We start from the raw sequence: 12,043 nt of genomic DNA, 5'->3' as shown, positions 1-12,043 counted from the left end.
TTCACTGCCTAAAAATGAAACAACTACATTTCACAAAAATGACAAGTTGTGTTTAAGGCACCAGAAACGTAATGCTGCACATCCTTATAAACCCTGGCTAAAATGACCTTAACGAACACTGAGATCCCATGCAAACGTGATCCACAGGTATTCAGAGCAGTCTTTGAGGGCTTGGCTTTGCGGTCCTTACTGTTATCCTGTGCCACTTTTATATATTCTCTTTATGCTTCCCAAAATAGAAGGTCTTTTTAAAGGCACACAAGCATTCTGTCCTATGTTTTCAATCTTCAAAAAAAAAAAAAAAAAAAAAAAGGGACAGGCACCCATGCAGCATGATACAAATGCTGCTCCAGGCCTAAGCCTGACTGACACACCTGTAAAGGCTTATGACCTGGTGTAAATTCTGGATTCCAGTGGGCCCGGGTCTGTGGGGGTTGCCAGAACTGGAAAAGATCACTCATGGCAGTGAACTGTGGGCTGGCCTCCCAAGAATATATTACACAGCAATTTCTGTGTAATTCTTTAAATAAGGATATTTTAAACACACAGAGCAGAGAAGAATTATCAAACTAAAGTGATTATAAATTATTTTAGGGTTACAGCCAAACTCATGCATCTTGCTGTCTGCTCCAAGTGTAGAATCCCAGTGTACTGTATTAGAGATATGCTCAAGCAATTGATTCCATCTTGTGGGTATATGTATCTTAAAAGAACACTTGTTTTCCAACATTGTTTTCATATCTGAGTTTATAATACACAGACAAGTGTGAATAAGTGGTTTAACACTGTAATGACTTCATTACAGGATTAACTTCAAAATGAGCAAATGGGTTACATCTTGGTGCTCCCAGTTATTTGTTGGTGTATAATTTTTTACTATTCAGTACAGAAAACCACAAATATTTCATGAGGCACTGAAATTTACTTTTCTTCCAAACAAACCTATACTATTATGCCTTTGTAGTTAGAAACAGCTACCAGAGAAACCAACAGACAGTGTGAAGGAAAAAGGAGTTTGGAAAACCTTTACCATATTTTGGTATGAGAGGAAGAAAGGAAACTGTCAAATCTGAAAAGTGAAGTTAGAGGTTGAGCAATGACAGTTGAGATATCAGGTAAGGGTGGAGTTTTAAATTTAATGCATGAGTGAAAATATAGAAAAAGCTCAGAAAAGCTGAGAGCCAAATACTTTATACTTGTGTACCTTAATGCTGGTAAACAAACCAAGCTTGTATTTTAATTACAAGTTGGGCTTTCAGTAAAATCCAAGTACATTTTGGGAAATATTTAACCCATCCAAAGAGGGTAGTAACTCACCACATCGAAAGCAGTAAACACATGACAGTAGTGGTGATTGGACTTCAAATCCTTTGTGATATAAGCAAATGTTGAGAGGTCTTCCGGGTCCTGGGCAGCACAGGAGATATTACGAATTTCATGTTCGGCAATTATGTTCTGGAAGAAATGGCATAAATGACTGTTGTTTTCCTTTGCAAGTCAACATATTTTAGAAGAAAGGCAAAGTGAGGTGGGGATTGAAGCAGTAACTTTCCTCCTTCTTAGAATGTTCTAGACCAGCCACGTTCAAAGTGAGCCAATGCACCATCCATGGGCAAATGTATGTCAGGTTTGGAAGGAATGTTTTCCTTTAATTAAAAAACAACCTAAAATAGTCATATCCTGGAACACTGGAGCTCACCAGGTGGCAAGCACAGAAGCAGTCTGGGTGGCAGACACTTTTTAAAAAAATAGTCATTGCTAAGCATTTTATGGTTTCCATTCCTCACGTGTACCTGTAGCACTGCCTCGTGCTGCCTCCTGCTGGAAAGGATCATCTGTTACTTTCTGCATGTAGGAGGGAACGCTGCCCCAAGGAAGTTCTCCCAATCTCTCACCTGTGCTTGCCCTTGTTCTTGTGGCTGCCCCCATTTCCCCAGAGCAAAGGCAGGTATAGAAAGAAGCAGGCAGGTGGAAGCATCAAGGTGCGCTTTCTCGAAGATTCTGTAGAGACTCAGGTGTCGGGGTAGGTAACGGAAACACCAGGCTGCAATATTTAGGCTTTGGAGGCTTGGTTGAACAGGGCTATGTGGCTATAACAGCACTTTACTAATGAGAGACACCACGTACATTTTGAGATGGGTGCTGCTATCATCATCATCTTAGGTGAGGAAACTGGTACTTGGTCTTACCCAGGGCTGGTGGTGGAGTTGGGATTGAAATTCAGGGTTGTGTGACTGTAGAGCTCATGCTCTTTCTAATGCACTGCAATCCACACCCTTCTCTCACTGGTTTAACATAATTTCATTTCTTTTTCTCTCTAACATCTCTTTGCACCCTCTCCCCTCCTTCTCCAATAATAACTGGTGGGAGGTAAGTGAAGAAAGGTTTAAGTACCATCGTCCTGGAGCACAAAATAACCATAGAGCATCATCTTGGCTGCAAACCCTGTTAGATACATAGATATATTTAAGAAGCAAAAGATTCATATACTAAAGCATCCATTTTTATCTTATAATATCCTACTTATATTTTTTTGCAGTTGTCATAGATTTAAAACCCTTAATGCTTTACTTGCCCTAATTACTTTTTAATTGCACAATCTTAAATAACCTGTTGGCAATATAATGTTCCAAGAATACCCATCAATGCCTAAAAATGCTTACAAAATGTCATTCCCTGCCAGCACCCCCAGCAAGTACTTCAGATCCCTCACTCTACCGAGCTGTGTACTTGGGAAGCAATCACGGAATTAACACATAATAGAAAATTAAGTTACGACATTCTTCACTGTGACCCTGTGTGTTGACACCACATGCAGTGCTCTGTCAAAAATAACTCAAATTGAAATTGGAACCCCATAAACAAATAACGTTCTACTGCAAGACATGATTTCAAAATAGAAGGTCATGATCCTTCTCTGGCATTCAGATAGCATCTCTGCATGCAGAAAACTAAATTAGGAACTAGTGAGTTTTAAATGAATTTTAGAATGAGAAGGTTTACATAGGCTTTAAAGGCATGGTGCCAGCCGGTTCTGAGAGCCTCTGTCATCATTTTAACTGGGGGCTGCCATTACCCTGGGAAGTCTTTGTGGATTTGTCTCACTTATCCAGGATCTACTGTCAGTAGAAATAATAGCAAGTCTTGTGTCACTTGCTTCAACCTTGAACTAAGTTGGCATTGTGTGTTCTTGAGATACTCCATGAGGCAGGTCAACTTCTTGAGAAAGTGATACAGTGAAAAATGCCCTGTGATTCGTATTACAATGAATGACACGAATCTTGCCAATTCAAAGGATGCTACTATTGACGATTTTCAATTATGTGTATTGCAGCATCATGGCCCTGGGCAAAAGTGCAAAGTAGGTTAAAGGACACCTTTGGAGATCTCTCTTTCTCTTCTTTTTTTGACCCTCCCTCTGACTTTTCTGATCCTTCCCCCAATTTTCTGGAGCCCTCTCTCTATTTCCAGGGACCCCAGGGCTATCTCAAACTGTCCAGTGAGTCCTGCCTTCCTCTGTGATGCTCTGCGTTCCAAAACCAGCCTCTTCTCTCGCTGCCAAACTCATATTCCTCTGTTCTTATGAACTAAGCTAGGAGGAAAGCAGGCTAATTAAAATGTTCCCTATTCTAGTATGAATAACTGATAAGTTTAATTCTGACATGTAAAAATGTTCTTAAATGAATTCATATTCATGGCCTGTGTGGGGAGAAATTTTTGAGCAAAATTTCCTGATATATCCCTGGTGCTAGAATATGGTAAGCAACCTGGGATCTCACTATGAAACCCTGCCATCATTCTGCACTGTCCACCTTTGCAGAATGGTGAGGCCAGTTCTCTATGTGTATGATGAATCCAAGACCATGGATACTGCAGCCGTAGACAATATGGAGCCTGGATGGTTGGTTTTCTCCTTAGCGAAGACACAGAGGAGGAATATATTCTTTGCGTCTCATATTATGCATCAATCAGTGGCTCCTCTGCAAATTAAAAGGTGATGTCATGTACCTTGGTTTAAGATGGACTCCTAATGCTGATCAACCTCCATTCCAAGCATTTTCTAAGGAGCCTTTAAAAAAGACTCAGGAGAAGGCCTCGGGAGGAACTTATCCTGAAACTACGATGGGATAGAAAGTTTTGCAGCTTAGTACCTTGAACAGGGAAATACTCACACACACACACACACAAAGAGACACACATACACATGCCATCTGTTGCCTTTCATTATGTTGAGAGATAGCTAGAGGTATATGGCTGGTGGGTGTAGAACAGAATTTTTTGGTCCAGCCAATGAACACAGTGGTTTTAAGAAAGGTGTGTGATAGTGAAGTGATGGTGCCCTGTCTGCCTCTCGCCACTGCCTGTGGTCACTTATCTCAACCTGGACTCCCACAGGTAGGGTGTTTCTCCCAAGATTTCAGTCCAGTTTTTTTCTGAGTCAGGATGCAGCATCCTTCCCCAGAAAGGCCACCTACCCCTACCCCCGGAACTGAGGCAGTGGCCCTGGCCGAGGGCTCACTGGAGACAGCATCCAAAGCTGATGCTTAATTTAAGAGCTCTGAATTTGACTTCTGACTTCTTTGAAGGAAAAGCATATGCTATAAAAAACACTGGGTAGTTGTTCAGGCAAATATTCCAAAGTATGTGGTGCCTAGAAAATAGCATAAGCCCTGTTCGAAGTTGGCGTTCAGAAACAAAACAAAACAAAACAAAACCCAACAAAAAACCAACCCCAACTCTGCATTGTTCTTAATTTAGCCAGATGGGAAGACTGAGGAGGGTGTCAGTGCAGGAATGCAAAATGTGATCTGATCTCAGCTGTGTACTCAATGGGATGAACCATGTCATTTCTTGGAAGATCCCAGTGACCTGAAGAAGGGAGGATAACTAAACATTGCAGTTCCCTGGGCTGAATGCTGTGCTAGAGTTACCTCTGGACTGTAGATCCACAGAAAGCTGATGGGATTTATCGAAAACATCTTAGTAGTAAGTCTATTCCGAGTTCCATTTTAAATTCAAGATCATTTTCTGCCTCTTCCTTCTTAAATCAGGATTAGTGATGCAATTCATTTTCTAGGTTGCTAGGCAATAAATTTATGAGTTTATAACTAGGCACCTAACCCTTCCCCACGAACCCAGCCAAAGCCATCATTTATTAGAATAAAAAGAAAGAAGTGCTTTGCAGGAGGGTCCATCTTTCACATGGTCTAATGGGGGCTAATAGGAAGGGAAGAGCAATTAACACATAACCAATGAGCCACTGCACTACAAACTAATTGGTGAAGGTAGCTGTGGAGTTAACAGAAAAAGCATTAGGGCAGGGAGTGTGAAAATCAAGGTTTAGTCCTTCTCCATGACCAACTAGCTGTGTGACTGTGGGACAGTCACTTAATGAAGGGTGTGGGGCCTTCAGCACTTAAGCCCAGATTAAACAACCCCCCTTTATCTTACTAGGCACAGGTTAAGAGAGCACTGTTTAAGAACAAACTACAATGAAACTATAAAATATTAATCTAAAGGTGTGACTTTTGATTGTGCCTTATTACAGGCTTACTGGCCACTGGCACCTGAAATTGAGAAGTCTTCAAATATACCTGCATTTCACAAGTCCTCCTTTCAAATCAGAGTGGCCTACCAAAATAACACTTTCCAGGAGGAAAAAATCACAGGTTATGACAGAATGCAGGGCTCTGGAATTGATCAATCTGCAACTTGTCTGCTGTGAGCATAAATTAGAGGATTGATCTTTGCTACAGACACTGGCTACAACACCTGTACATAGAAGGTGGTGTGCAAAGATGCTGCTGCAGGTACCACTAGAATCCTGGTGTCCAAGAGCAGTTCCTTTCACAACTTGAAGATGGTCCTTCAACAATAGATCCTCTACACCCTCTGAAACCAGTTCTTCAGTCCAGGCTGGGGTAGGGTTTCTCAGTCTTCTGCAGTCAAACTCCACAAATGTAGCCTTACACTATTCCTTTCTTCCACCCTTTTCCTAAATACAATCTCTCCACTTTAGTTTCCCACACAGCAACTACTTGACTATCACCTGGAGTCGTCTACTCTTTCTCTATCCACTGCCATACTGGGGTGTATCAGCTACACTGCAGGGCACTGGGATAGGGACGCTGTATAGCCAGTTAATGTCCAAAATTCCTGAAAGAGCCAGGCATATGTTACCTTACAGCCATAGAGAGGTTGGCCTCACCTGCACCTTGCCTTTTCTCTAGATTTCTCTAAAATATGCCGAGGGCAACATTGTCAGGACTTGAATAATGAGCTGGCTTTCTTTATTTAACATTGTCTTTATTTACACAGAATTATCTTCTGCAAATCCATCTGTGCTTATTTTTCCAAAGAGCAGTCATCAGTGAGCAGAGGTCTATGGACAACTCATCTAATTATTGGCGACTGAAGCAGAAGTGTTACCTGAAGGTTCAAGAGCATCAACTCCTTCTAAGATACTTGATAGAGTCTTAAGCAAAATGCAACAGAATGGTAAAAAGCTCTGCTCCATTCCTCTAATCATGGACAGTGGGTTAGAGAGCATGCTATTAGAATAGACACATCCAGTCATACCACCAGTGTCATGGAATGACAGCCTGGAGACTCTGGGAACTTCTCAGGGCAATGCCACTTGTTTAGAAGCTGTCAGAATCCAGGTCTGATAAGGTTGTTAATTGAATGGAGTGTCAAACTCATACACTGAAAATATATTGCTATTCATGCTTTTCAAAGGTAAATGGGGTAGAGAGAGTTGCTCCAGGTTAGGAAAAGATGCAAGTGCCAAAGACTTTCTTGAAATTTAGGTCTAGCAGATAGCCATGGTACTTTCAGTGAGAGTCCCATACAGGTTTGGAATTTTTTAAACCCACTGGCTACAAATTAGGGACAAAGTAAGTGTATACACCAATAACTGATGTTGCTTCCAAGAAATAAAAAAAGGAGATCATTTGGGATCATTCTGATTTGAGTCTCCACAATTGTAATCTGACAATAACTGTCAACAATATATTGCAGAGCTGAAACGATCATTTTGATACTGACAGATAAAACCTTGATGGCATTATTACAGGTATGGCATCTCACTCTGACTGTGGTTTGGATATCATCAGCCAGCGTGACAATGCTGTGTTATAAGCTTTCTGCCTAGCTTTCAGAGTTTTTCCTAAAACTGAGAGACTTTTCCTAAGTGGAGCTTGGGCTGATCTATCTGCTGATGGAGCAACCTTCTTTGTTACAGAAAACAAATCTGGAAAATGTCTAATCGGTTAATTCAGATGCTCAGGTTTATTACAGACACCAAAAAGTCATTGGCTATGGGACTTTCCCCGGTGTCTAAACCCAGTCTAAATGGCCTTAAGTCACCTTTGCTTAAGTTCATCTGTTTCACGAGTTCCTGTTTCTCTCCTCCAAAATGGAGATGGGTGGAGGTAGGAGAGATGGGTGGGCAGTTCAGAAAACAAATGGTATTCACCAATGGTTATTACTTCATTTCTCCTCTTTCTGAAGTTTATCAGTTGGAAGAATGTAGGAATAAAACACACAAATGTTTGGGTTTTACAAGGAGGGGTAAGTCAGCTTTGAGTTTATGGAGAGTGAGAGTGGTTCAAGCTTTCTAGTCTAGCACCAGGCATTGCCTTCACCAAGAAAGGGACTCGAGAACATTTTTAAGTAAAATGCAGCCCAGCTGTCCATACTCTACCTTAGAGCCCACAAACTGTTCCCACTGCAAATACAAAATCACAGAAGAGTCACAGCACAGTCTTGGCTTCTTTTCTGATTCTTAAGAAAATGATAAAGTAGAAACTCTCTCTTCCATCCCAGCAGTCAAGAATTAAATGCAATTTAGAATAAAAAAAAAGTCAGAGAATGTGTTCCTTGTATCTGGCTTTCATTACATGCATTAAATGAAAGGATATAAAATGGAAAGATAAATGTGCTAGCCCTTAACTAGTGGCATTTCCTCTGATGAAGAAATGATGGATTGTTGCCTTTCTATTCCATAAATTATCTTCTTCTGTTTCAATGTTCTCTTGATCCAAAGGGACATGTCAGATAATAAGTGGTATAGTCTATTAGAGAAGGCATCATGGAAAAGTGAAATCAAAACATTTATAGGAATCTCAAAATAAATAAAATGCAACTTCAAATAAAATGCAACTTTCTATATGCATGACTCTGGGTGCGTGTGTGTGTTTGTATGTGCATGTATCTACAGGTGTGTTTGGGGAGCATGAAGGATGGGGAGTGATTAAAAGGGGGGACATTGGACATGAGGGCGAGCAAAGGATTTTAGATCACATACTCAGGGGTGCACCTGGTGTAACCCAAACAGAGGTGGTTTGCATCAATACCTACCTTATTTGTTGCATCGATAAACTTGACTCCTTTATAAGAGACTGAAAGAATAATAGTAGGGACCTTCTTCATTTGCTCTGTAGACTTCTGAAATTAAAATTAGAAAGTGTTAGAACAGCTTGTGTTGCATGGCAACTGAAGCACATAATTTTTCCTCTTGAAAGATAAAAATGAGCTCAAGTTGAAAAACAACACACACGCACACACACACCACACACACACTAATTTAAATGTTTGTCTCTCTTCTCTTGGGCTTAACCATGCTTTGGGCTTATAAAGTAACTGTCTTGCACTTAAAGATCTAAAAAGAGCCTGTTGGGCTGCCCCATGTGGTGAAGGAATACTCTTTTTCCCTGACACCAAAGGAAGAAATGGACGGCTCTGTCTCCTACTGCAACTTTAAGTGACCATTCCTTTGACTAGAGTTCAGCTGTGTCAGACTCTCCAAGGCTGAGTTCCGCATTGACAGAATATATACCACTCCCATTTTTTTCCCTAGTCAGTCTTTTTCTTCAAGGAACTGGATACATCTGGATATGTACCTAAAATAGGGATTTAAAATATATCTTTGTGAATTTTTCTTGAACCTGGCCGAATCTGTAAAAGCAGATATCATATTTAAAGCAGGATCACTTGTGACCACATAGGATATAATGCCACTCTTTAACAATTAAACCTTCTGGAAGCAGTCTGTATTTTGAGCCACAGCAAAATGCTGGGCACTCCAGGTAACCTACTGCATCATTTAGAGCTACTGTATTCCCTTAGGCTAAGTTCTTAGGATAGATGGTCACATTGGCTTAATATGCTTCGAGTTTGCAGCTTCTGCAGTTCTGTGCCTCTGCAGAAAGTTTCTCTGTAATTTAGTATGTGCCTTTTCTATTTAGTTTTATCATTCGTCACAGTTCACCAGAACCTGTTTACTTCATTTCACTCAATGGATATTCCAAATAATCACATGACACATTAAAAAGAACCTACCTGACAGTTAGCCTGAAGGATTTTCCAGATAAGACAGGTGGGAACATAATAGGAGAGAAAATACATAAAAAGGTGAGAGGAAACCATTTCAATAACTCGCCTCCAATATGGATTTAGTAAAAAAGTAGAATGATGCCACAAAAAGAGAATAGGCTTTATCCGTATACCTAAATGCTGTGAAACTGTTATTTTAAAAATTGCTGCAGCAATTTTTAAACACTATTTTAAAAATTACAGACCCTTTGTCTGTTTTCTCATCATTCTATTTACTGCATTGCACACTCTTATGTGGATCATTTTAAAAATTACAGACCTCATCTCTCCTTTTCTTTCCCTGTTTCTCATCATTCTGTTTACTGCACTGCACAGTCTTATGACTGACACCAAGAAACTTTCACTTTGTGCTTTCAACAACCAGCTGTCTTATGTATATTAACAGAATCAGGAAAAAAATCTGAACGCTCCTGATTTCCTCATTTATATTACTCAATTTGCCATTTTTAAATTCTGAAATGTAACCAGATTCAAGAAGGCTTTTAATAGGACAGTGCGAGCAAAAGTCACTGAACTCAATAATGATAATTACAAGACATCTTTCACTTGAGCCAGGGAAAAGACTTTACACATTTTCCTGATTATTTTGACACAACACCTTTTTGACAGCTACTTCATCAGTTTCAAAGACAAAGAAAATGTATTACAAGGTTATGACTATTTATTAAATGTCTCATGCAGTACAGAAAAAAGCAGTTGTCTTAAAGTGCTTTTTAACTAGTTTTAAAATTACCCAGACTTACCAGTTTTCTTTTGTGATTGCCAAAGAGAGATATTATGAAATATGAATATAAGGTTAGATACTTTTATCTTATTAATGCTTTTTTCCAACCACTCCTCAAAAATGTGCAAGATAAATTAAAGACAAGGCTATAAGAAACAACATGCAATGTGCTCATTTTAAGGCAAAGCAGTGGGCTGAACTCTGTGAAGAGAAAGGGCTGTGGCAGGCAGCAGTTTGGTGAATTGCGGGTGTATGTGAAAAATTCTTTGCAAAGATTAACAATGGATTGTAATAAATCACCTCGCTCTTGTCTTTCCACAAATACATTCTCATGGACAGCTCTATCTCTGTAACCTGAAACAATACATAGCTAACATAAGATTAAAATACCAACATTTTATTTAGAAAGAAATACTCATTTGTCATTCATACAGCAACTGAACAGTTATTTTAGGCCAGCTACTATGCTTGTCACTGGAAAAACTAAATCTACATCAGGGGATGTCAGACCTCAAATTGTGTGAAAACTCCAATCTGTTGAAAGTGGTTGCCCAAAGTGCTGTGTTGAGAAAGACTCAGCCTGTGTCTGGGCTCAGTGGGGAAGAGGGCTGGGAACAACCTCTGCCATGGTAGATGGAGGGAAAGAGGCAGCACATGAGCCACACAACACCATTCCCCGCCTTGTCTGATATAAAGAATGGTTACAATACAATGTTGACAGATGTAACAATAGAGATATGCTCAGGGTGCCACCAGAGTAGCCAGCAGTGAGAGCCTCACTTTGCAGGAGAGACCAGAGAAAGTCTTCATTGATTCACCCATTTAACAAACACTGCCTGTAGGGGTGCTGAGTAGGCCTTTAAAGGATGATTAGGAATTTTCCAGGTAGCAAAAATGTACAAAACAGGCTGCTGTAGCAGCAGACTTCATACAGATATGCATGTCTGTATGTATAAACACAAAGACCTGGAAATGAGGGACACTATGGTGGGTTTAGGAAACCGGTGGGAGATGAGGCTGCCATGGTAGGCTTGGTAGATTGTGACTTACTCTGCCAGTGAGGATCCAATGGAGGCTTTTAAGGAGGGAGTGATACAATCAGATCCATGTGGCAGAAAGATAGTTCTGGTGTTTGATGGAGGATGGACTGGAGCAGCTAGAGGTTAGGGGCAAGGAAGCAGGAAGCTGTTGTGCAAATCCAAATGAGAGACCCAAAGCACCAGAGTTAAAGTAGAGCACTGGAGAATGGAAGGAGGAGCCACAGGCGAAATGCCAATGGGGAAGAATTCAGAGAATCTGTTGACTTATCACTGGGAAGATGAACGAGCAGGAGGATGTCACAGATGATGAAGCCATTAACTGAGATAAAGAATACTGGAAGAAAATGTGTTTGCGAAAACCTAATGGAAATAGTTTTGAATGTGCAGAGTTTGAAATACAGGTGGAGATGTCTGATAGGAAATTAGATGGAAGAATCAGATCTGGGAATCCATTCACATAGAGGGGGTAGCTGAGGATATGAGAGCAGATGAGTTGGCTCAAGGAGTAAACAAGAACAGAAGAGGGCTAAGGACCATTCCAAGGGTGGAGCAGAGAAAGCAGAGCCAATGAAGGAAAACAAAGGGAGTTGGAAGAAACCCACAGAACAGTATCAGATGCCATGAGAACTAAAACACTCTGCCTAGCACAGTGGCTGGAACATATGGGTGCTCCTGTATTCACTGAGTTTTCTGGGTGAAATCCCTGGCTTTAGCAAGTAGAAGGATTTCATTAGTGATCTTAGTAAGAGCAGCCTTAGGAGAATGGTGGCAGTAGACGCAGCAGAAAAGTACACAATGGGTTGTGCAATGAATGTCAGTGGTGATGTGGAAGAATGGACAAATCAGGATGCACACTTTTAAGCAGAAGTGAAGGGATCAGAGA

General features: G+C 40.5%; 1 protein-coding gene across 22 annotated transcripts in view; it reads right to left on the bottom strand.

The window, feature by feature from the left end:
- ANKS1B (ankyrin repeat and sterile alpha motif domain containing 1B) overlaps positions 1-12,043 on the bottom strand; it is a 1,210,519-nt gene that overhangs the window by 21,382 nt on the left and 1,177,094 nt on the right. For 20 of the 22 annotated variants that reach the window (XM_037845547.1, XM_037845538.1, XM_037845540.1 and 17 more), the window contains 3 exons: positions 9,343-9,354; positions 8,362-8,448; positions 1,318-1,455 (listed from right to left, as the gene is read on the bottom strand). In XM_037845547.1, coding sequence (XP_037701475.1) covers positions 1,318-1,455; positions 8,362-8,448; positions 9,343-9,354 — 237 coding nt within the window. The remainder of the gene's footprint in view (positions 1-1,317; positions 1,456-8,361; positions 8,449-9,342; positions 9,355-12,043) is intronic. The other 2 variants (XM_037845542.1, XM_037845551.1) reach the window with 1 other exon arrangement.

This window comes from Choloepus didactylus, chromosome 8 (genome assembly GCF_015220235.1).
Source record: "Choloepus didactylus isolate mChoDid1 chromosome 8, mChoDid1.pri, whole genome shotgun sequence".
In the NCBI taxonomy this organism is placed as follows: Eukaryota; Metazoa; Chordata; class Mammalia; order Pilosa; family Megalonychidae; genus Choloepus; species Choloepus didactylus.
This window is presented reverse-complemented; position numbering and strand designations above follow the sequence as displayed.